The sequence below is a fragment of the Empidonax traillii genome, unplaced genomic scaffold, assembly GCF_003031625.1.
Source record: "Empidonax traillii isolate 1590-97213 ecotype Southwest subspecies unplaced genomic scaffold, ASM303162v1 scaffold274:size1118153, whole genome shotgun sequence".
NCBI lineage: Eukaryota > Metazoa > Chordata > Aves > Passeriformes > Tyrannidae > Empidonax > Empidonax traillii.
The window spans coordinates 1,051,891-1,076,775 of record NW_020955467.1 but is presented as its reverse complement, the minus strand read 5'-3'; the positions used below and the strand labels follow the sequence as shown (position 1 = coordinate 1,076,775).

At 41.8% G+C, this 24,885-nt stretch overlaps 1 protein-coding gene across 1 annotated transcript in view; it reads right to left on the bottom strand.

The window, feature by feature from the left end:
* Window positions 1–11,789: 11,789 nt before the first annotated feature.
* Window positions 11,790–24,885, bottom strand: part of RRAS2 (RAS related 2) — a 44,161-nt gene continuing 31,065 nt past the window's right edge. The window contains exons 2-6 of the mRNA XM_027889882.1: window positions 23,948–24,035; window positions 23,123–23,225; window positions 21,641–21,749; window positions 13,731–13,849; window positions 11,790–13,261 (exon numbers count right to left, since the gene is read on the bottom strand). Of these exons, the coding sequence (XP_027745683.1) occupies window positions 13,174–13,261; window positions 13,731–13,849; window positions 21,641–21,749; window positions 23,123–23,225; window positions 23,948–24,035 (507 nt within the window). The 3' untranslated portion in view covers window positions 11,790–13,173. The remainder of the gene's footprint in view (window positions 13,262–13,730; window positions 13,850–21,640; window positions 21,750–23,122; window positions 23,226–23,947; window positions 24,036–24,885) is intronic.

Sequence of the window (24,885 nt, the reverse complement as noted above, 5' to 3'; positions counted from 1 at the left end):
AAGAAAACACAAAACCTTCCTTTTTTTTCAGGTGTTTAGTATATGGCAAGTGACCTTATCACCCAAATTAAAGTGATCTAGAATGTTGGCTTGAGCTGTTGAAATACTACAGGAATTGAACTGGCAGCAGGACTGAAGCAAATAGGCTATTCCTGCATTTCCATGCTGGCACATACCCTGCTGCAAATAAGTGACAAACTGCCTGCTGAGTCACTGGATGGAGCCTAACAGGTTTAACAGCAGAAAGTCCAGAACCCTACATAGAACAACTCCAGATTAGGTATTCTAGAAATACTCTGAGGTCTAAGTGCACATTTGGGCATGCCCAGACTGTAATTTTCCCAACAAAACATCATGTTTGTGACCAACCATTTGTTCCATCATCGGGTGCCTGTGGCTGCAGAATCTGCCCCTTCATTACAGTGCAGAGGTGAGCTCTGCAGAGACACAGACAGGTCTCTGCTCTGCCCAGCCAGAAAGGCACTGAACAGAGCAGGCTATGGCATCGGTTTTCCTGCTCCAAAACCTCAGCACCAGCGCGGACCTGCTAGATGGCTGAATCGCCAGATCTCCCTTCCTATCCTAAGGACCGCAGCTACCCCCACCAGGACTGCTCAGCGCGTTTTCCAGCCACCGCCCCAAACAGTTCCTCAATGAGATTACGAGTCCTTCAGCAGTGCTAATTAGTGCTTACGCAAACAAGGATTTCTCCAAGCCCTCGGGGCTGCTGCCTGGAGAGGACGATGCTCTCTGATCTACAGGCAGTGCCCAGAGACGGGGACCTGCACAGGGGCAGTGGGGCACTAATGCCCTTCCCCTGCTGCTTCTACAGAAAAGTTTCTCCCTTCCTCCTCCTGAGAGGCTGCCCCGTTCAAACTCTGACCAGCCAGTCTCCAGGTGAGGAGGAGACGAAAGGAGAGTGAGGACAGAGGAGATCTGGTCCCCTAAGCACCGTTTTAAGAAGGGACTTTTTCAGAACATCACCATCACATGCTGTGAGACACCCGCTGCCTCCAGCAGGCTGCGGGGGGGACAGTGCCAGGGTGACATTTACGAGTTACCAGCAGGAGACTATTGTCACCCAGCCTCCATGTCAGCTCCAGAGTCAGGCTGGCTTGAACAAAACACGCGTGTTTTCCTTCAAAAACCAGACGTGTTTTAGGACAGCTGCAGGAAAACCTCAAAAATCTGTTACAAACCCTTTCACACCTGGCAGACATCAGTGCATTCCTCTGCAGGACAAATATCTGGGCCCCACTTAGGCTTATACTTAAGCCTAAATAAAATGATCCCCTGGGGTTTGAGTGCACCCCTGAGTGAGGTCCATAAAGCAAGAGCCTCACACCTGCTCCGGACAAATTCAGGAATTTAGAATCTCGACTATGCGTGTGAGACACTGTGCATGGCCAGGGATTCAGGAACAGCACTGCAGAGCCTACACCCTCACAAGGGCTCTGCTGCCTTACAAGAAGCATGAGATGCCTGTGGAAAAAAAAAAACAAAACAACACAGCTTAAAAGGGAAAAAAAAAAAAAAAGGCAAAGACAGGCTGCAAGGTAAACTATATCCCAGCACAGCAGAGGACAACAGCACAAAAGCACTGGAGAGGAGAGGTTAGTTAAAATGAGGAGAAACACACACCAATGGGACGAGCAGAGGCGACCCTGGGCCACCTGGCATCTGTGCTGGGCACTCATAAGCCAGTGCCTTGGATGACATAATGTTTTATGCAGGGAAACTAGGGAAGGAAGAATGTGCCTGTTTGCTTTTCCACATGCCCTCATATTACTCTGCCAAAGTAAAGCTCATGAAAGTTAGGCTTAACGATTTTGTCTGAAAAAAGAGAGTATTTACATCCTTAAGAGCATCTGGCATAATTCAGTGTTTCATCTTCCTTTCAAGGGATAATGCAGCTTCTAAAAATTGCCTCCAAGAGCCATTATAATTTTACACTGCTCCTGATATAATAAACAGCTTCATTCGTCAGTCTGCAGGCACTTCACTAAGAAGCCAGCATCTCTATTTACATCTTGCAGAAAGGAACCTGAAGCAGCACAGCTTTCCCAACAGCAACCAAGAAACCCCAGGAGACATCCCCACTGCCTGCAGCCTCCTGAGTCCTGCTGCAGCACCCCACACACTGCAACGCCCCCGAGTCCCACACAGCCATAGGATGACCCAAGCCTCTGATAATCTTCTGCCTGCAAGTGTTTAGAGATCTGACTATGCCATTTGTGGTGGTTTCAAACTTCCTCTCTTTACAAGGAACTGGCACTGCACTCATGAGACCTCAACCTCTTCCTTCTTTTTAAGCAAGTAGAAAATACCATATTTACTATACATATATTATGTGTATGCTATATTTGCTCTACAGAAAATACTATAATTACTAAACCAGAGGAAGTCCATAGCAGCGTGGGTGCTGATCTGTGTTTTTTAGCAGGCTCTGTCTTCCTCATGGATCATATTACTGAAAGGACAGCATGCTGGTTTCCTCCATCTGTACAGTGATAACTGCTAAAGCAATCTCTTAGTAGCTCATTAGCTCCTTTCATCCCCTACTCATCTCAAATATTTCCTGAGTTCCCACATGTACAGAAACAGTGGTACATAAAACATGAGACTGTGCTGACAGGTGACCATAGTGGCCTTCTGTGAGGTATTGCTCTGTTAATCAATAAAAATACAAATTGAAATGTAAAAACTGCTTTGGTATTTCCCTTGTGTTAAAGAAGGTATAAAGCAGCTCTGGACACTGATGCAACCACATGCCCCTCCTTTGGGACACCAGCAGCCTCCCAAGGTTTCCCTCAGGCTGCAGCAGCTCGTGTCAGCCCTGAAAGCCCCCCCAGGAGTCAGCTGGCAGCACTGCTCTTTGGGAAAAGACACAGTGCATGTACCCAAGAGTGCCTGTTGAATAAGGGTTTTGTTTTTTCCCAAAGTTTTTGTTTCTGTTAGTTACAAGGCCCTCACAGCACTGGGCTGTACACGGGCACACTATCTGGGCAGGCAGCACGAAGACAGGTGAGAGATGCAAGACCCCAAAACACCACTCAGATCCAGCAGCTTCAGCTGGATCAGCTGATGCTTCAGCATCATCAGATGCTTCAGCTCCAGAAACAGGTTGTGAAAGAATCGTTCCTGAGATTCAGAGGACTGAAAGTTATCTTTGTCCTTCATTAACCAAAACAAAAAAAAGCAACCAACCAACCAAAAAAAACCAAACCAAACCAAAAAATTAAGTAGCTCAATTCCAGTCACCATCTGCTAGGGATTTTTATATTGCATTCTTCCCTCTGGACTGCCACCCTCCTATCTGTGAAAGAAGTTCCTAGCTTTACCAACAGAAATTCAGGTTTAACGAAACCACAGCAATATTTCTTTAATACATATATTTTTTAAGGGGCTTAGATAAAAGAGGTACTGTGCTTACAATAATCCACATCATCTAGCAAAGCACAGAAGTTAAAACATAACATCAGGTCTTACAGTGTTTTAAATCTCTGACCTGCACTATACATGTTGTTCCCCTTCCTGTTCCTCCATGGTTCCTGCCAGCTTCAGCATTCAGAAGCAAACTGTCAATGCCTTGTTTGGTTGTGTCCTCAAACACAATAGTGCTGCTCCTGCAGATTTCTGAAGCTACCACAGACAGTGGATAAGCGGCCAGCCAGGCAGTCCTGTCCTTACAGCCGTGCAGTAACAAGGACAGACAATGACTGGCTTCTAATAAGGGGAATTTTAGTCATAGAATGGAATCAGAGAGTGGGTTGGGTTGGAAGGGACCTCAGACCAGTTCATTCCAACCCTTCTGCCATGGGCAGGGACACCTCCCACTAGACCAGGCTGCTCAGAGCCTTATCCAGCCTGGCCTTGACCACTGCCAGGGATGGGGATCCACAGCTCCACTGGGCAACCTGTTCCAGTGTTTCACCATCCTCCAGTAAAGAATTTCTTCCATAAAACAACTGTACATCTTACTAGAGAAGACACTCAGTAACAGAAACATTAAAACAGTGCTCCTCAGGCTTTACAGATCAGTCTGGAGAGAGGAGGGGGAAATTAGGAAACTTACTCCTTTAAAAATTAGTTTTTAAAGCTTACCAAATAAGTTACTGTTGTTCAAATGTCATGAGAAATGTCACTAGGAAAATGGAACATGAAGTATTTAAAAATATAGAAAAGTTAATTTGAGATTTTACAATGAAATCCAGAAACACACCCACATCCTTCAGGCTGTCCTCTCAGCTGGAAAATGGGAATTTGTCACCTCACTATAGTGACAAGCCAAAAATGAGGTGGCCAGCACATCTCAAAGGGCAAAAAATGTCATCCTCAGTAGAACAGGCAAAAAAGCACCAACAAATCTGCCTGCATCTGTCAGCCCTACCACATCTCAAGGGATTTGTGAGAAACAATGACAGATCTCATCCTGGAACATGCATACACCCCAGTTTCACTTTCCAGCTTTTTAACATTCTGAAATGAATAATATAATTTCCAGATATGGAAAAAAGTCACTTGATTCTGCTCTGGCTGAGAAGAGTTTTGAATTGCAAAATCCTTCACTAGACCATAAAACTATCACAAAGATCTGCTCTTGTGCAGGGCACTATTCCAGAGGATCCACATGCTGGTAGTAAAGCAGCCGAATCTTTTGGCAGGTGACCAGTTGGAAACTAAACTGCAAGCCTTGTAATGTATTGATTTCTCATTCATGGGCAGCAGCCCATAATTAAAGAGCAAAACACCTTGTCCTTCTGCACACAAGGTACAATCCTTGTTTCGTGGTTCACATAAAGCACCTGAGCCTGAGCTGCAAGCCTTCACCACTTGTGTCCCTGCCATCCTGCTTGACAAGCTACTTCTTGCCCAGAAACAACCAACTTCTCTGCAACGGGAAGCAGCATTTAACACGTTCAAAAATATAACAGAGGTACCCGATTACCCCCCCTAAAACACACTCCTGGAGCTCTAAGATGCTTTAACTAAAAACTGTGGGTTCAAAAGGGGGCTTTGCCTTTGTCCTTGTAAAATTCCATAGGCTCCTGTTGACCCATTCCACCAGCAGTTTACCAACTGGATCTTCCCAGCTTGGTGTCATCTGCAAACATGGTAAGAGTGCTCTTGTCTCCTTCAGGTCACTGACCAAATGTTTAAGATGAGAGGTTAGATCCAGCACTCCTCTTGTCACCATACTCTACCTGGAGCCCACTCCATTACCCACAGAAGCCAACCACTACCCTCTGAGCCCAATCCACCAGTCAGTGCTTTACCCATCTGGCTGTCCATCCACCCAGTCCACAACATCCTAACTTGGACACAAAAATGTGTGGGGAGAAAGTGGTGAAAGCCTTGCTGAGTTGAGGTAAAAAAACATACGCTTCTCTCCCCTTGTCCACAAATTCAGTCACTTTATCACAGAAGGCCATCCTGGTGGTCAGGTTTGAGTGACTCCAGTAAATTTGTGCATTCATGTGGACCATTCCCAACCACTTCTCTTTTATACGCCCAAAACCATGTCCCTGGAGGACTTGCTGTATGATTTGCCAGCCAAAGATGGGAGGCTGACTCCCAACAGTTCCCCACATTGCTCTCCAGGCCTTGCTTGAAGGGGGGTGCAACACTTGCTTTGCTCCAGTCACCAGGAATTTCCCTGATCTCCAATCAAGATGGCCATGAAAGATGTCCCAGCAGCCTTGTGAAGGCAGTAGAAGGTTCTCTCACCTATCTTGGGTGGAGCCCATCAGGTCCTGTGATTTTAGATGGGTTGAGCCCTCTGAAGTAACCCCTGCCTTGATATTCCATCCACTACTCCTGACTCTTCTCCTCATTCTACTTTCTCACATGGACCTGGGACACCTGGCTTTGGGTACTGTGTCTACTGTCCCTAAATAACCCAGTAACAGTTCCCCCTTTTCCTTATCCAACAAGTCATACCTAACTCTTGAAAGATAAACACAGAGAAATTGTCTGGAATAGTATGAGGAACAGTCTGGAGGATTAAGTCAGATTCAGTCCTAGTAATATGAAGAAGTCAAATAGTGGTTCTAAGGCACTGCTCTAGTACTACACATGGGAAACAGGTGTATATTCCCTATTTGCACATCCAGAGCCCTTCAAAGACATTTTAAGTAATACTGCTGGGAAGAAATCATCACAGAGCAGCTTCTGGCAGAAGTGGTGGAGCCCAGACCTCAGAACTTGGCAGTGACAGACGCCTTCCCAGACACCTTACAAAACCAACAAAACATGCTGTTAGACCCTGGCAGATGCCAACAGCATCATGAAGCTGGCTGTTGAAATGAGGAGCTGAATGACCTCAAGCTGGTCGTTCAAGAATAAGGTAAACAGGAGAGGTCTCACTGCCTTTTAATTAATTGCACACTGGATTTCCACAAGACAAAAAAAGTACCAAAACAATCAGAATTCACAAGGTATTCCCTTCCATTTCCCAGAAACACAAATGGCTGAATAGATACTTTGAAAGTGGTGCTAGGGAAGAACAGAAAGTTACAGCAAACACAGGGTGCTTTACAAAGCCTTGAAACTGCAGCCCTCAGAATGGCCAAAAATCAGCCTTTTGCAGGAGAGGGAACGGCTGTGTAACAATCAGCATCAGCTCTCAAAGCCAGTGTGGCACTCCACGCTTGCATTAAGGCACTTGATTATTCACAAATAATAAAAATCAACTCAAGACACAAGAGCAGAGCCTCATGAGGCACGAGAGAGGAAAGAATGCCTTTTACAGTCAGACAAGCAGACATTCTTCAGAGAGGCAATGAGGGACTGGCACATTTCAGAGTGTGCAGGAGGAATACTGGAGTATACATGAACTTTTACTCTGTTTGGAAGTCGTGGCAGGTGTTGCCTGAAAATTGCAGTAGAAAGAAGAAAAGCATTACAACACCAATTCACTTTCAGGGGGGCAGCACCACAGTCAAGAGATTTCCCCACCCTGCTCAGAGAAATGCCAGCACTGGTGCCTAGATGAGAGGGACCACATTTTTGTCATGCTAACTGCAGTCATCATGTAGATGTAGTATTTAGCTGAACATGAAGTGTTTATACATAACTTTCTGACTGCAAATTGTACATGTTACTAATGATACACAAATATTACTCATTTTTGCTTTGCCTCCTGTATTCCTAGCACAGCCGACAACTATAAAAGTTTGGCAAACTATAAAGAAATCAAGAATTTGTACAATATTTTAATTAACAGGCATCTAATGTTTTAGACTGCAAGCATAGTTCCTGCTTTTCACATCAATTTCTTTACAACCTCTATTTATAAATCATTGTTTTTTCCCCAGCTACTGACCATACCAGATTTTAGAGAGTTCATGGAAAAAAAATTCCTCTGAAACAGCCCTGATACATGGCCCTGTTTAATTTTAGATCAACAGCTTCGTTATGGTTCTCGTCGTTCATTCCTAGCCTGCTTGTAAAAATAGGCACTTTAACTCTGTACAGGGATTTCGGTGAGAGCAACACTTGCTAACTGCATGTAGGGCTGCCCCTGGTGCCATCTCGTGGTGGCCCGTCAGAGATCCCCGGGCATTCAGAGGAGTACTCGTGCACTGCTATTGCTCTTCAGTTCAGTTTAAGTGATGTGAAAACTGTCCCTAGTGCGTGTTAATCCACGCCTGGGACTAAGAGACAATGAACCAAGAGGTTTGGTCACTGCCTCTACGTGCATTTTTAGTGCCTGTATTTCGCTTGGTAACTTCTCTCTCTCCAATACTTTCACACCAGAAGCATTTTTTAAAAATGTAGTAATTTATGAAGTCACTACAGAGCAGTGAGTGCCAAATATGGTGTATCTTACTACAGCAGGATCCAGCTCAAAAAGCAGCTGAACAGAATAGTATTTGCTTTCCAGCAACGAGGCAATGCATTTACTACCTGCTGGCTGGCTGAGGAACATGACTAATTATATTACATGCATTAATATAATTTAGCTTTTGTGTAGATTTGTCCTTTATATTTAATCCACAGGAGTCTCTCAAACTCTCCAAAATAAATGCAGTCTTACAAGTCTAGTAAAGCAAGCAGAAAGCAAGCCTAGCACATATTCACAGTGTTGTTTCTAAGTATTAAGCTCTCCTTGGGGTTTAATCCATTGTCTTTTCCACACCTGCTGCTACTCATTTAAAGCTTTGTCTTGCCAGCTACAGGCTATTTCAACTGCTACCCATCCTCATTGCTTCACCTAAACTGTTGCATGCCACTGTTTCCATGGTCAGAGCTCTACAAGAATATTTGAATATCAAGAACACTCCTAAATTTTCTGGCCTTACAACATGTGTGCACAACATTGGGATTAAGACCTTGAACACACCTCTACTCATACCCGTGCAAAACCTAGAACCTGCTTCAAGCCTGAAGTTTTAACTTGGCTTAATAGTAGAGCCAAGTAAGAGAGGCAGAAAAAGCCACATTTAGAAAGTGGTAAGCACTGCGTTTATCATCTGGGATGCTCTGATCAAGAGCCCACCTCAACAACTTTACACTTTCAGATTTTGACAGACTGCTGTCCTGCTATAAGTCAGTGCAGCAGCATGGGAAACATGGCCATGCCCCCACATTTCCAGCTTGATTCTTTTCCTAAATTCTATTTCATTAGGTTTTTCTTATCATGGTTTTGGTACATGAGGATAATCAACTTCCAAAATCCACGCTTAAATCAAATGAACAAACGCATCCTATTTAGCAGATTCCTGACCCTTTCAAGGCAAAACTTCTAAATAATAAGTGCAGATAATTTTTGGCAGTGCTGGGCTTGTCGTGACTGACTTCAAAAACATTCTGTTTAGAATAAGCTCATTAAAGTTTTGTAAAAGATTACATGGCAAGGCCAGTCAGTGACAACTACAGCTATGCCACAGGTAAAATCTTGTCACATAAATGATGTCAGAAGAGCATTAGCTAATATTTTTGTTTGAATCCAGACTCGAATTTTATCAATGATGACTAACCACAAGGCCATGCATAAAGTCAGAGTTTTCCTTGGCATTTGTGGGAGTTAACGCCTTCCAAATGTGTTTTGCTCTATTAACCCTTTCACCACATCTCATGCTCCTAAGCTGGGCCAGCCAGGCTCACTTCGAGCATTTATCTGATGGTCTCTTGCCTGAGGGCCAACACCCAGCACTCCAACAGTAGCTTTGCTTCTGCAGAAAGAGATGGGGCATGGCCAGGCTGCATTCCATCTGTACCAGCAATGGTGTGGCCAGCAGGACTAGGGAGATGATTGTCCCTCCACACTCAGCCCTGGTGTGGCTGCACCTCGAGTCCTGCTCAAGTCCCTCACTTCAGAAAGGACACTGAGGTGCTGGAGCGAGTCCAGGGCAGGGCAACAAAGCCAGTGAAGGGGCTGGAGCACAAGTCCTATAAGAAGCAGCTGAGAGTTGAGGGTGTTTAGCCTGGAAAAAAAGGAGTCTCAGGGGAGACCTCATCACTCTCAACAACTACCTGAAAGGAGGATGGAGCTAGGTGAGGGTTGGTATCTTCTCCCAAGCAACCGCCAACAGGACACAAGGAAATGGCCTCAAGCTGCACCAGGGCAAAACAACTTTTGAGAGAAAGATCATCCACCTCATATACCTGCACAACCCTGCGGTTCTACCACACTGGGTTAGTTTTAACCTGCAGCAGAAAGAATGAGCAGTGGCAGACAGCTCAGGCAGATGCCTAGTGCAACCAGTTGGAAACAGACTGAGCAACAAGTTCTACTCTTTATTTATCTCCTTTCTTCACAAAGTCAATTTATAATTATCAGCACTATCACTGGCTCTACTACCCCTGCTCTGAACATGTCACAAAAAAAAGAACAGATTTTAGAGCAGGTGATGTAATAATACTTCTGGAAATTCTCCTCTTCACCTGAATGTTAGATCGCAAGTGAGTACTGATGGAGAAGAATTGCCAGGTCAGAGAAAGCAAATATATTAACCACAACAGGCATAAGGAACTAGACTACTCATGTGGAAGTAATTCTTCCCCAGTTCTGGACCAGTCATAAAACTTGTCCAAATGCATAAAAAGGCTTCTGCCTGTGAGCAGGCCAATCCATCTCATCCAGTGGAGTGGCAGCTTCAGCAGTGTAGATTACAAAGAGAGTAATTTTGTGCTTTGAAAAACAGATTCTGACCATCATCTTGCTTTAAGAAGAGCAGGAGGTCATTTCTGGGTACTTTTTAAGCATTCCAGATTCCTGAACTGTAAGTTCAAAGGATTTATGGATGTGGCCTTGAACTGAAGTAACTTCAAACATAAGTGACAAATCTCTAAGCACTGCTTCTGCCAGGTGAAGTCATAAGAATCTCTCTTGGGTTGTCAGCTAAACTCTATCCTACAGCAAGGTGGCAACGTTGTAAATTCATAACTAATTGAAGGCATGTGGATAGGGGCTACTACTTTTGGAAAGACTGACAAGAACCCTATCGTATTTTTCAAGCTCCACACTAGGGCCAGAAGTGTCATTTTTCACCATTACCTTCAGGTACAACAATCAGAAAACCAAATCATTTAGACACCTTAAGCTGTTTTGAACTCACGACCACCTAGACCACCATTACTAGCCAAAAATCTGTATTACTGTTCTAAATATTTCCTTCAAGTCTGAAGAGTAGGCTCAAAATGCTTACATTTAACATCTCCTTGATGTGCCACATACGAACCAGTTTTAAAAAGAGACCACAACATCACACAGAGGAGATTTTTCTGTATGTTCTCTCCAGTAGAAGCCTTGAAAAGCACATGGACATGCCCTGAGTTATTAAACTTAGAGCAGACTTCCACAGCAGCTGCTGGTGGTCCCACTTTTGTTCAAGTTGTTTGTAAAGCTCACCATGTTTACAATGTGGCTTAGCAGGAGTAGGTTGCTTAGCATCAACCACCTCAAAGCTCTGCAGGAGGGAAAGCAAAGCTGTGGGGCTCTACCACCTCCCCTATCAATTACAAGGAATTGCACGTTAAAAAAGACCTATCTGTATAAGTCTATTACTTAAAACGATTCTACCATGAGTGAAGAGCTTAAAAAGAAAGAAGGAAAAAACTGATAAAACCTAAAGATATTTGCACCTCAGAAGTTCAGTCCCAACACACATGCTGTAATTTGTTGTCTTAATTCATTCTAATGCCACACATTCAGTGACTTAACTCCAGAGAGGCTTTACATAGTTGAGAAAACACGTGGTGTTTGCTACAGGCTCTAATTTCTTACATTTGACTTGAAAAATGCAATACATCTCCCAAATGTGCTCCCACTGTAACTTCTTGTTTGAGTCTTCCACACATTCCTCCTAAGCAGCCTTTCATCAACCAATAAATCCTTCGGAGGAGGGTGAAGCTACCTACTCTCTCAAAACTGCATTACACAAGCTAATCTAAATTATATAAAAAACCCCTTCAATTCCTCTCAATGCCTGGCACCAGCACTACTTCAAGGTTTAATTCTTTTCTGCTGTAAAGGTAACAGAACTTGTTAAAGTCCTGTTGTCTCAGGAGACATGTACAGATTTATGGCAGAGCACCTGAGAGTGAGCATAACCTGAACACACAAGAATTGTCGATTGGACCACTGACTACATATTCCAAGCCAAAACAAACACCAGCTTTTATCATCTGTCATGATTTAAATTGAAATAGCTTTTCTTTACTCCCAAGCTTGAAGAAAAGGTTGTGCAGACACGCACATCCATCCCCTAGCCAGGTTCCATCCCTTCCCCCCAACCACCCAAAAAATTCAGGTTTTGGCAGAGAGTCAGAAAGAGGCAGTGTGCTTACCCCCCAGTAATGGTTAGATCATCTTTAATTCTAGCACCTGAAATTATACAAGGGTTTGCTTAATAATCAAGTTTCAAAGAACTGTTGGACACATTCAGTAAGGTGACAACTGTGCAATACCACTCAGTATTTCAATATCAGGGACCATACTCTTGAATTGTTTAAACACAATCCACAGAACTCAAAATTAAACAACCATCCACAGTTTAACTAAACAATCAGTTAAAAGTCTTACAGTTTAATAATTCACATAATGGTCAGTCTTTAGTAAGGGATACTGAAATTCATTAAAAGACAACACTAGATTTTACTCTATGGGTGTGCTGGGCAGGCACATAATTGGCCATTCTTGGGTATAACGGGAAAGGTAAGGAGAAGTTTACCACAGTTTGGCAAATCCCACATTTTGTCAGTTAAAAGTGAACTGTGAGAATTAAATACTCATCTTTACATATACACAAGTTATGCTGTGAAAGCATATTTGCTTACAAACATATAAAAATACTTGTTAACTAGTTTGATAAGAAAATAATGTATAAAAGTATATAGCAAAAACATTTAATCATCTCTGACAATGGAAAGATCAAATTCAATTTCATATCACATGAAACAAAAACAGCTACAATTTAGTTTTCCTTAATCCCTTACCCAGAAATACAAAGGAAGACACAATTTGTTTTCAAACATAATGTGAAATTTCTTAAGATGAAATGCCTCAATCCAGAAGGAGCTCAGGTATTTGGCCATATCCTAATAGTAGTAGTAATCATCCTGTAGCTGTTCTGGATTCATAAAATAAATACAGTAGACTGTTTTGGCCACCAAAATAAAACTGCAGCATAGACAAGAGATGAAAATTTTAGCTGACAATGAAATTCAGTGTAGGTTTCTTAAGGCTAGCTGAATACTCAAGTCTAATTTAACTGAGGGCAAAAAGAAAAAAAAAAAAAAGCCAATCCACCCCTTTTTAAAAAGTATTCTCTATACTTCAATATAGGTCTCTGTAATAGCTAATGAAATGTCAGAAGTAAAAATAAATTAATTCACAAGAGACACCTTATGCATCACTTCAACACCTTGTCCTACACGGTTTTGTTTCATCTCCTTTGCGAATAAAACTCCACAAGGTGCAAGCTCTGAAGGGAGAGAAGGAAGGAACTGTGGTATTAGAGAAGCAGCCTTAGTGTTTTGGTTTGAAGTCTGCCCCAGGATGACCGAGTCTTCTTCAAGAACTATTCTGCCAGCTTCTTGGACTAAGGCTATTCTGGTGACCACTTTTAGGACATGCACATATAAGGCTAGACCAATACCAGAAGTGATGTAAAATGATGGAAAGAAAAAAAAATAATCTGGCAGTTGACAGCTTGGTTCTTGGGATTCTCAGAAAATAACACAATGGCAGCCTTTCTTGTCTTTTTCTTTCCGTGTTGGCTCTGGTGAAGGAGGGCACTCTTGTTCCTGAAATTTCCTGGAAACAGGTATTTCAAATTAAATTCACAGAATCATTTTCAGGTAAAGAAACATAACTACCGCATCTAACACTTTCTTTTTAGGGTATGGACTTCCTTTTTACACACAAATTACTCATTAAATGAGTGACAGTTTTTGAATTCACCTTTTGGTGGTTTTTTTTGTTTGGTTTTGGGTTTTTTATTAAGAAAATTTTTTACTGAAGGTCAATCTCCGATTTAGTTTATCACATTTACTGACTGGGTTTTCAATCAAATCTGAGAGATTAAGGTGACAAAATTATCTTTCATATATATTATATTAGTCATGTAAACATTTTTCCCAATAATCAGGACTATTTTATACTGGAGAGCATTGGTCAAAGCTTACAGGTAACAGCAGGCAGATTTCCCACTGCATTTCAATACCTTTCCTGCAGCTAACCATTAATATAGGGACATGAATTATCTTGTCTCAAGTTATCATACCTTATAACTCTGACAAGTTCATGAAAAGCTTGGTCTACATTCAATCTGATTTTTGCTGAGGCTTCCATGTAGGTTACTTTAAGTTGCCGTGCTAGCTGCTGGCCTTCCTCTTGTGTCACCTGCAACAGACATCAAGCATTAAGTTCAAGGGTTCTACAAGCACATTTGGATCAGTAGACATTCCATATACATGCTAAGGATCCATTTCCCTGGAACAACAGTGCTTATTTGGCCACAGCATAGTTTCCGCCCTGTCCACACAATACAACTGGGAAAAAAATCCATGGAATGTATCTTCTCAAAAGCAAGTGAAGACTATTTTTTAAAATAAGTTTCTGCAATAGTCCTCTTGGAGGGCTGACCCTCCAAGAAATTTCACCCACTCCAGCTGCCTTGTCTTCAGTTTTGCATAACAACAAGTTTTCCTTCACAGGCAGACAAGAGTTTCTTGCTTCTCCTTAAAGCAAGTACTTCAGTCAACATCTGCTGGATTACTAACAAATGTGAGTGAATACTACCGCTACACTTACTTTCTCATTGTCCAAGCTAAGTTACAGAAATAAAAATAAAAATCAGACTACTTTTAAAACAACAACTGCTGTTTAGCTTCTAAATCTTTATAAAAGACATTAAAAAAAATCTGTTTATGACATAGCAAAATACTGATACAGCCAGTTTTAAACATAGCTTAATTTATCAGAGCTCTAAAAATCCATGAAGCCTCAAGGTAATCCAGAATATTAAAGAAACCCTGTCTACATATTGACTCCTTGGGACAACAAAGGAAATAATAAGCATCATAAGAAGTTGGTGTAAAATTTAAAGTGGTGAAGCAGAAGACAGGAAGCTAGTGGACCACTGCAGAAAGGAGGAATAAGTCGGTCATAGGGCAAAACCAAAGGAGATCACTGTGTATTTTAGGATGAAGTGGAAAGCAGAGAGAGGTCAGAGAACAGAAGGCCACCCTGCGTGGCGCAAGGCATGTGAGGCTTCAACGGGAAGGTCACCCACAGGGCCGGGGAGGAAAGGGCAGCTTTCGGTGATAAAAGGAAGTACAACAGATCTTGCCAAGACAATGCCAAGTGGAAGAAATGTCAAAGATTATGCTGCTTTCACAGAAAAACACTAAACCAGCACATAGAGGACTGACATAAGAACAAAAATAATGAGGGTTTATTTTTGTATTAGTTAGGGCACTCAGAATATTCACTTATATTAAAAAGCTACACAGAAATGGAAATAGGTGGGACTAGAAAAGCAATGGCAGCTTTCACCACAGTGCAAGACCTAGAAGTACTTTTTAGCTTGCAAAATAGTTTCCTAATAGTTTTTTTCCTATTAGTTTTCTACACAACCGTTTGAGAGCCTTCATGTTTCATCTCCACACGTTTGATTCCTCTGTCCTTCACATCCCCACCAGAACTACATTAATACTTTTCCTGCTGAACTGAGGGCTGCTTTCTCTAAAGCCTCAAAGAGCTCTACAAGGAGCCCCCAGCACCCTGTGCCATTAGCTGGAGTAACTCAGGATACATCTGCTTATCTCAAATGCTCACAGAAACTATGTTTATTTCAGTGCTATGATCATCTGCTGAAGCCAAAACACAAACCCTCAAAACTGAACCCTGAGATCAACTTACACTGGAGCTGCCCTTTAAACTGCAGGACACATAAGGAGAACAACTGGAATTCTTCAGTCCTCCACTGGTGTTTGAAAACTGAATCATAATGAAGACTCTTGCTCCCTTAGAACAATTCCACTTCAACCCCCTCCACTCTAACCCCAGATGTTGAAATATCCTATTTCCAAAGCTTACGAAGACTGCACTTTGACAAACACTCGTAGCTGTTTTCTGGCACATCAGCGTCACTGTAGAATCTCCCAAAGTTTGCATCAGAGCTTCCAGAACCTTCTATATATATCTCTGCCTCACTCAGACAAATAAGTTTAGTATGGATATAACTGTTTTTGCAAAACAAACTCCTTGTACTTTTCTTTGTCCCTGCATAGTTTATCGTTAGCCCCAGAAAGCGAGAGGCTGAAGTCTAATAAAAATAAATAATTGGCAAGGAATCTACAGTCCTGAGGAGAAACTGAACTCATGCTTTAAACATATATGGTTACCAATTTCTTCACTGTTGTATCTAAAGCACATTAGAGGTACAAGTCGAACTAACACCGTAATAAAGTCAAGCTACACTTCCACAATATTCTGCATTTAAAATATTATAGATACATTAACATCCTTGTTGCCTTTACTAGAGTATCTGTAACTGCTTAATTCAAAAACTATCTTTCTTGTCAATCTTACAAGTATATTGCCGAGTAGCTTGTGGTCAATTTTCGTGACCTCAAAGTCAGTTTAAAAAAATATTTGGTTTGGAAACACTACAGAAACGTTTGCAGTGCCCAAGCTGTAAATTAGAGGCCAGAAGATACCAGTTACATCTTCAAAGCTGAGAGAAATATAAGTACAAACAAAGAAATGTTTGAAAATAAGATCATGAATTTTCATCTTTTTGTTGTCCGTTCTCAAGTACAACAACTCTATACCATGACATGTTTTTCAGTAAGTGTGATGGGACAGCTTATTTAACATCAACAGCAAAACAAAAACTAAATCCTTTTTCCTCAAAGAGGGCTGTATGTTATTTTGACAGAAGTAAAGAGAACCACAGATTTTATGGTAGTAACTGTGTGTACATCTGTGTGTGTTGGTTCTGCAGTTTTAGCAAGCTTAAGGCTGAATACGAATGAGAGTCACTCAGTGCTTATCCTTTTTGCCATAGGATATTTTATTGTTTGTTTTTTAGATAGCACTCACACTGTTCAGTCATTTAGTAAAACTTTCTCAAATTAAAGCCCCCTACAGAAGATGTGAGCAAGTCAAACATGGTAAAGTTTATTCCTCATTTCGTTAAGTTATCATTCCTCTTTCCAAAACAGTTTCCATTTTGAGTATCTGCACAAGAATCCTGTGAACATATGGCCATCTCTCTTCACTATTGTATCTGATATCTGTCAGAAATACATTACTTTCTGAAGTTTCTATGCTTTCCTCCAGCTAAAGCAACTCTACAAGGCTGCCTAACCTAACACCGCATCTGTCTTTTGTCTGGACACTTATACAAGACTAAAGGACACATCATACTCCTGTCAGCACGTAGCAGTGAAGTGTTTCCTCAAGTTTGAAAGAAATCCATTTCTACCACCTTGTGTTCACCCTACCGTGTTCTCGGCACAGAAACATTGCCCATTCCTGCTCCATCGCTCCTGAAGATGCATTTGTCATCCTGATTTTCTGCCTCACCAGCCCACCCACAGGTGCTGCTGGTTCATGCTTCCAGAGGGCTGCCACAACATTTTCCTGCAGGGGTAGTTCACTATCCACGAATTCTAGTTCGCCCACGTTCTCCTATCAAAGGTTACTCTGGCACATGCAAACTGTGGTTATGAAGCACTGAGACACACTCAGACTCCTTGCTGTGTTCAGATACCAAAATCAGATGCCCAGCTGCTCATTATCTACAAAGCTCAAATCACACAAGCCATGGGAAGACCTGAAGGTCCGATCCATCTGTGAGCACAGAGGTGTCGCTATGAACGACCGTAACGTCCTACCACTGCAGGAAGTTGTTGTCACACTTTCCTCTAACAATAGGTAAGAGAAAGGCCAAAACAAAATGTTGAAGACTTTGAATAGGCCACCACACAGGTCTCTGTACTGGTCCACCCCCTGAAATAAGCCATCTCAGGCCAAACTATTTGTGAAGCAGTGACTTTGCAAATCCAACACGTTAAACTGCCTGTTTGCCGGCACTTACGCTGCTGCCAGGCAAGGTCAAGGCATGAGGCTGCTTGCCTGGGATCACCAGCTTTGCTCATCATCTCTCTCCACATAAACTGAAGACCCAAGAACCTCTCTTTAAAATCTTGCTTTTAAAGAATCTAGCAGCAGAGATGATCTCAGCACTAGGTCACTGTGTTAGTTCAGTCATGATGCAAAAGCAAGAACTAACATTTAATGAAACCCAAGCACTTTCCTGTTGCAACTTGGATATTCCTTGAAAACCTGCCATCTGGGGAATGATCAGACTTGACCCAGTTTAAGCTAGTAGTTATCTACAAAAAGTCATATATATCCTGCACTGACAAGTCTACTCCTCCAACAGTAGTGGTTATTATTAAAACATCTGGTGCTTTACTGAATTATCTTACTGTAGAAACATCCAGTGTCGAGTTGTACAGAATTAACCCATTTAAGAGAAAGACGGCTACAGTGTGAGCAACGAGAGATAATGCTTCAATTCTAGTTTCACAGTCAGCAATCAGTGACTGATTGGGGAATTTGGAAACACTGGCAGCTTCATTCCTTATCATATATTCTATAGATTAATGTTTGCTTGTCCTCTAATGACTCATTTTTCTTAGTCACCCTAACCTGTGGATATTGAGAGACAAAAATTACAAGAAGGTTGCTTAACTCCATTTATCTACACAGTTATTACCATATTAAATCACTATTTCAAACTTATTCTTTCACATCTCTTCTTCCAAAAACACTTGCGAGTTTGCCTGTGGTATATGACAGCCACAACTATTTTAGACTATATCTTTAGTAAGCCTCAACAATTCATCAAGATCACGCAATTGTTTGTGCGCTTCTGCTGTACAACCCAGCTCATGTATTTCCCGAGAAACAGTTGCCACCACACAAGGATGGTTAGTTACGCCTTATTAGCTTCCAGATTTATGGTGTCACAACGATAGTACTCTGTTCAACCTCAACACGCAGTTACTTCGATAAAGGTGTGGTCAGACCCCTGAGACATCCAGAACTGTTGTACACATTTTACTTTCTTGGGCTCTGGGAATACTTGTTAGTTCTATTGAGTATCATTTGCCAATCCAAACACACACTAAATTACTTTAACTTAGTTTTAGTCACTCTGAGGCAGCATGTGTTTCACTCGTCTACCTCCTGTCTTACACAAAGAGCAGGCAGATGCTCAGTACAAGCAGGTTTGATACCCAGCTTCCTGAATTTCTAAAAATGTTGCTTGAATTCTGAAGTTGAAAAATGTACAGCTGGGATTAAACAAGGTAAGAGAGAACGACAGCGTCTTGTGGAACTAGGTGAGTAAACAGACCACAGTGCAACGCCAGCCTTGCTGAACAGGTTTTTGGTGGAATCCCAGTGAGGCCTCACAGACCACCAGACTGAAAAGGCAAAAATGAAAAGGACTAATCCTTCTCCTGGTTTTGCCTACAAGTTACAGCCTGGGGACACCCAACACTTCCCACTCACCCCAGCACTCTCAGGCAAGCTTTTGCTCCAAGACCTCCCACCACAGCTGCCTGTGCAACAAACTTGTAGCCAGAGAAGTATGACCTTGCTTGTCAGGCTGAAGTTTTCCCTTACTTTGGGAGACACAGTGGCAGGACTAATTTTCAATGGGATCAGCGTGCTTGTCCCACTCACTCACTGGATGCCTGTGTCAAGAGTTCACATGATGGAGCCCCACAGATGAACTGGAGATTCAGGCTGCATTTAACATTCAGCTGATAAGATCTAACTGCTCAGTGCTGCCAAAAGGCGAGGTCTCACTTTCTTGCCCCCACCCCAACTCCTCCCTGCTTTGCTGCAAGCCACAGTCCCACCCCTTCCCATGCTTACAGCACGGGCACTTAATTCTTTCTGCAAGCTGATTTAGCTCACATAGGTCCCAGGAAGTCATTCCTGCTCATCTGTTTTACTCCCCTTCCAGAGAGATGATTCAACTCGAAGTACTTAAGTGAGAGCTAGGGCCAGCAAAGGAAAGAGTGGGACTGTGAAGTCAGAGGGACAGGAGCCTCTCCCTTCTGGAGAACAATTATGTCAGCTCAGCAACCCCAAACTGTTCCTTCACACCGACTTCAGCCCAACTGAAACACACCAAGTGATGGGGAAGGGGCAGGGAAGAGTTAAGAACATACAGGGAGCTGTTTCAGCAAACCTAGAATTATTTGGGGTTTTTTTTCAGCTACATCTGCCTTAGCCCCAGCTTATGATAGGAGTGACAAATCCACCAACTAGCATGTAAATGGTGAGTGATGGCACCAAAAGCTATGCTCATCAGCATCTAATCAATTAAGGTAATTAATATAGCCATAAAAAGCAAAAGGAGATTTTGGGAACATATGCTTTTGTGTTCAGATAGAAGCAGCAAAACTGCAAAGTTAAGCAATTTGACAACAGCTGCTTAGAGCAGCCCACTGTCAACTGAAAACTTAGCAGGAACCAGGCACCTTTCTGCCTTCAGGGGAGAAACAGAAGTGGTTTAAAAACATTAGGAGGGTGGAAGACAGACAACAAACTTGGTAACTGTTTCTAGAAAGGGATCTATAGGATTACCAACTACATTTGCAGGTATCCTCTGAGAAATGGGGCTGACAGCAATGATGTTACTACCCTCCCAAAGCATCTGGATGTCTGCCCTTCAGCAATTACGATTAGAAGAATAGTTCAGTTTCACTTACATGCCAACATTTGTGCATGAGATAAAGTATATATGTTTCAGGACTTGAAAGGTTAAAAATCTGGGAATTTTGATGGGGGCGTGATGGTAACTGAAAAATGAAAATTTCACTTCTGCCTCAGGGACAGGCTGATAGTTCAGTGCATGAAGTTACTTCTGTTAAGTTTGTGAGCTACTTCTGTGAAAACTTTTTTCAAGTCAGTATCTTTCAGCACAGGTTTTAATTTAATGATCTTTCTACACTGGTTTTGGGATAAAGAGGCTGTGACAGTCAAGGAACTATACTCAAAAGCAATTTCTTTTGTATTAAATGTTTTATGTAGTATTTGAGAAATTCATTTAACAATGTACTCACCCACTGAACTCTTTAACATTATTTGATTTAAGCCTATTTTGCATCTGCTTTTTGACAGATGAAAGATTTTATTTAGCAAAGAACAAGAATCTGTGTGAGTACTTTTGAGCAGAAACTAAGCCATGTCCTGGTATACAACACTAAGAATACCTGATTGTTTGAAACTACGTTTTCCCTGTTAAACTTCTAAAATAATTACTGCAATTTTAGTAATATTTAGTCTACTCTCAGAAAAAAAATCATGTGTTTGCAAACAAGCTTTAGATGTCATCTTACTGTCTCAAGAGAAAACATTAGGCTTCTCAAATAAATTGTTGAAGAAAATAGAAGTTTGGCATCTGTTCCTTTCCTGCTGCTATAGTATGATTATTTTCTTTCAGCTCAAATTAGTTTGATCCATTAAAAATCAACAGCAAGTAGGGAACACACATTTAAAGATCCTTCTTTAAATCATTCTAAACTAAATCTTTTAAGCTGCCTTACAACCAGAGGTGAGGTTGAAATCCACTAATTTCAAAAAAACTGTAATTTGAAGGCACATGAGTGCAACAGTAACTGTGTTGCTGTGCTTCCAACTTTTAAAGCATTAAGTCGGTTATGCAGATGACAAGTGGCCAAAGAGAAAACAGTGCCCAGCTACTAATTTATACATAACAGCAATGAAAGGTAAAAGCAAGGGCACTGAAGTCCAAGGATCGTTGGGGCCAGTACTGGAATGTACTCTGCTTGGCACAGCGCTGTGGTGAGTAACAGAACGGAGGAATTAGACACGTTCATGCCTGAGTAATCAAGTCATGACAGAAAGCTCTCAACTCTCTGAATATATTTGGTCTCAACATAACCCCACTGAGTCAGTGCTGTATGTGGAATGCCATCATGCTTTTAAGAATCTTCAAGTACAAAACCCAAGTGTAATTTCTTGCACTGGAGTTAGCTTGTATGATATGACTTTTTTTCATTTGCTTGTTCCCATTCTGGCTTTGGAAGGAAAACGGCCTGGAAGAAAGTGAGTAGTAAGTAATAGCAAATGAATTACCTGTCTTTGGTGGTCCAAATCTGCTTTATTGCCAACTAGAATCATAGGAAACTCATCACGATCTTTCACTCTAAGAATTTGTCTCTGAAACTTATAAATTTCTTCAAAACTGTAAAAGAATAAAAGTAGAGCATCAGTGTACTAATTCATAGATTCTCATGTTCTGCAAAAGTTCAGAAATGATGAGTCACCTATTTGGACTTGCCCTGCCATGACACACGAGCACAGACAGCTGCAGGCACTCCAGAGTCTGCTGTCACTGCATGACCAGTTAGAGAACCATTCAACACTCAAACAAAAAAAATCTGAAGTTAAAAGCCTGCTATGCACTGGGCTTAGGTGGGGCTGCAGGGTGAGCAAAATGCTTACTGTGCCCCTGTTCCCAGACCCAGAGAACCAAACAACCACAGTCCATTCTACAAATACAGACTTCGGAGTTCAACTCCAGCTAGAATATTCAAACTACAGCCTAGAGACCTTGATGATCAATATTTCAGCTGGAAACATCCATAGCTACTTCTAGGAATTTTGGGGGATCAAAGATGGAAAGTTTTATTTCTTCAAAAACAGAAAAACGGCAGGGCTAAATGATCAGAAAGCTTTCCAGTTACTGACTAAGTTATATCAGGTACTGATGCTGTTCAAGCAGTAATGAATACTCCAGAAGCTTCTTCCAGGACAAAATTAAACAAGCTAATTTTGGCCTAAACAAGGATTTTTGGAGAATAAAGAAAGAAATCACTGCTTTCAAGTGAACACTGTTAAAGCTACATAGCTAAATAAGGAGCTTCAGCACAGATGCTTACAGACAATCACATCCCTTGGAGCCTTCCCAGGCACTCTATTTAATTCCAGGCATATAATCTGAAGACATTTACACTTAGATTTGCCCGTTAAAATTTATAAGCAAGATGATCATCAGTAAGAAAGTCGCATTAAAAAAAAAAAAGAGGTAGCCAGACTCCTCATCCAAAGGTGAATTAGAAGGAAGGTGTGCCACTAAGAAGAGTTCCCCATGAGCTTCTAAGAAGATACGTTTCATTTCCACTCTGAAGCCATTCAGTCAATTCATGGGAGCAAGCAGAGTGAGCCCTGCCTGCACAAGAGTGAAGAGACATATCCTAAACTGGATACACCCATTCAAAAACCCAGAGCCAGGTACTTGACACTGCACATGGCAATGGGATGAATACTGCAAATACCAGCCAATCCCAGGAAACTGGTACTCTGGACTGCGTAATAAAGTTCTTGAATAGAGCTGTCATTTTTTTGTGTTTTGCTTTCAAATCCTCTACTGGAAGAAACAGATACTTTCAATAAGTGATTGGTTCAAAATTGGTTGTTGTAAGTGCTGAAAGACTGTCACACCTAGAACCTAAGAGTGAATGCATACTTAATGCTTCTGTTTGAGATTACTTCAATTACGGATAATTTGAGAATAATTACAACTTGTTTGTTTTAACAACTTGGCATCAGGCTTACCTTCCTCTGTCTGTGACTGAGAAAACAAGCAGAAACCCCTCCCCTGTCCTCATGTATTGTTCACGCATTGCTCCAAATTCTTCTTGTCCTGCTGTATCCAGAACTGAACACAAAAAAGACATGGATTACTACATTTCACGTTCTTACAGACTGAGAAAAAAATTAATTCCTAAAAAGACATTATTTAGAGTCCCTCCTGCACATCACAGCTAGACAAAAACCACTTTTCACAGATACTCTGGATTTTTTACTAATATTTCCAACAAGTTCTTGCACTGACTGAACAGCTCAACATGTACCGAACACACTGAACAACAAAATATTTGAGGACTTCTGCTAATTCATGGCCAGCTGAAACATCTGAAAAACGCTTAGAGATACAACAGATGAAGTATGGGAGGGTTGTTGGTTTGTCCTTAAAGAAATCACTGACAAGGGAGAAGAGAATTTTTAAAGCAAAGCACTCATATTGCAGCTGGGAGAGACAGCCCAGAACAGCTCAGAGATGTGCTTTTTCACTCCACCCAGGTGAATACCAGGAGTTAGATAAACCCTCCTAGTTTTGTGGGCACTGTGGCTTCAAACAGTACCAAGTTCAAAGAGTGATCCTTACACACAGGGCAGAAGGACTTCAACCCCTGGGTGTCTCATCAATAAAACAAAGGGAGGCAGCTTTTATCAGCCACACTCTTACATAAAAAAAAAAAAACCAAAACACATCCTGAGCTGTTGTTGAGCTGTAATTTCATTTGATGCCTGCAGTTTGTAAACACAGGCACCTACAGCTCCAGGTTTGTTAGGCTGAGCTTCAGCTGGGCTACTTACTGTCCAAGCGCGCAGCTCTCTCGTCTATCACACATTGCTTGGTGTAGGAGTCTTCGATCGTTGGGTCATAATCCGTAACAAAGTAGGACTGCAGAAAAGAAAACAACAAGTTTGTGGGTTAGACAAGCACATAAAAAGGACACCTATCAAGGGAGATGATATAACTCTATGCTCGGTGGCTTAGGGAAGATTTGCGTGTTCATTCACGTGCAACTGTTTGACATTTCATCCAAAGATAACCGGTAATGGCTTTCCTATTCCTAGTAAATGCTCATAAATCATAGAAATTACCAGCAGAGGCACTGAATTTACTGGATTCCCACAGGATTTCTAGCGTTTTCTAGATATTAGTGGTAGCTCCTAGAATTTCTCAGCAGGAATCCCTAGAAACTTAGTTACGAGAGACCTTAGCAGCCCTTAGAAACTGAAAGTTTCTTGTAACTAAGTTTCTCTGAATTTCTGGTAGGGTTTAGAAATACTTTGGAATTCTCAAAAGTTTCCAGGATTTCCCCCCCACCCCCCACTCCATTCCCAGAGTCAGTAATTTCTAGGAAGTGCCAGGATTTTCCCAGCTGTTTCTAGAACTCTCTAGCAGTCTTATAACAAATTTCTAGCAACAGCTCCACGCAGCGCAAGTGACACCTAGTTTGTTAGCTGAACGAAGCTTACTGGACCATTCTTGTTCCCAGAATTTCTCTCCTGGTTTCAAATGACTTTTAAGTCCACAAAGCCTCCAGAAAGACAACCCCTGAAAGCAGAATAAGCCACAAAATGCCCGTGTCACTGCCAGTCTGTTCCTTATCACCCAAACTGCAGAGCAAAGCACATTCTGGTACATCTCTCTGGAGACTGAGTGACCTGGTATTGATTACTGGGGTAACAATGCCATCTGAAGACAAGTTTAGGTTTCAAAGGATGAATTTTTCGCTTGCATGCAG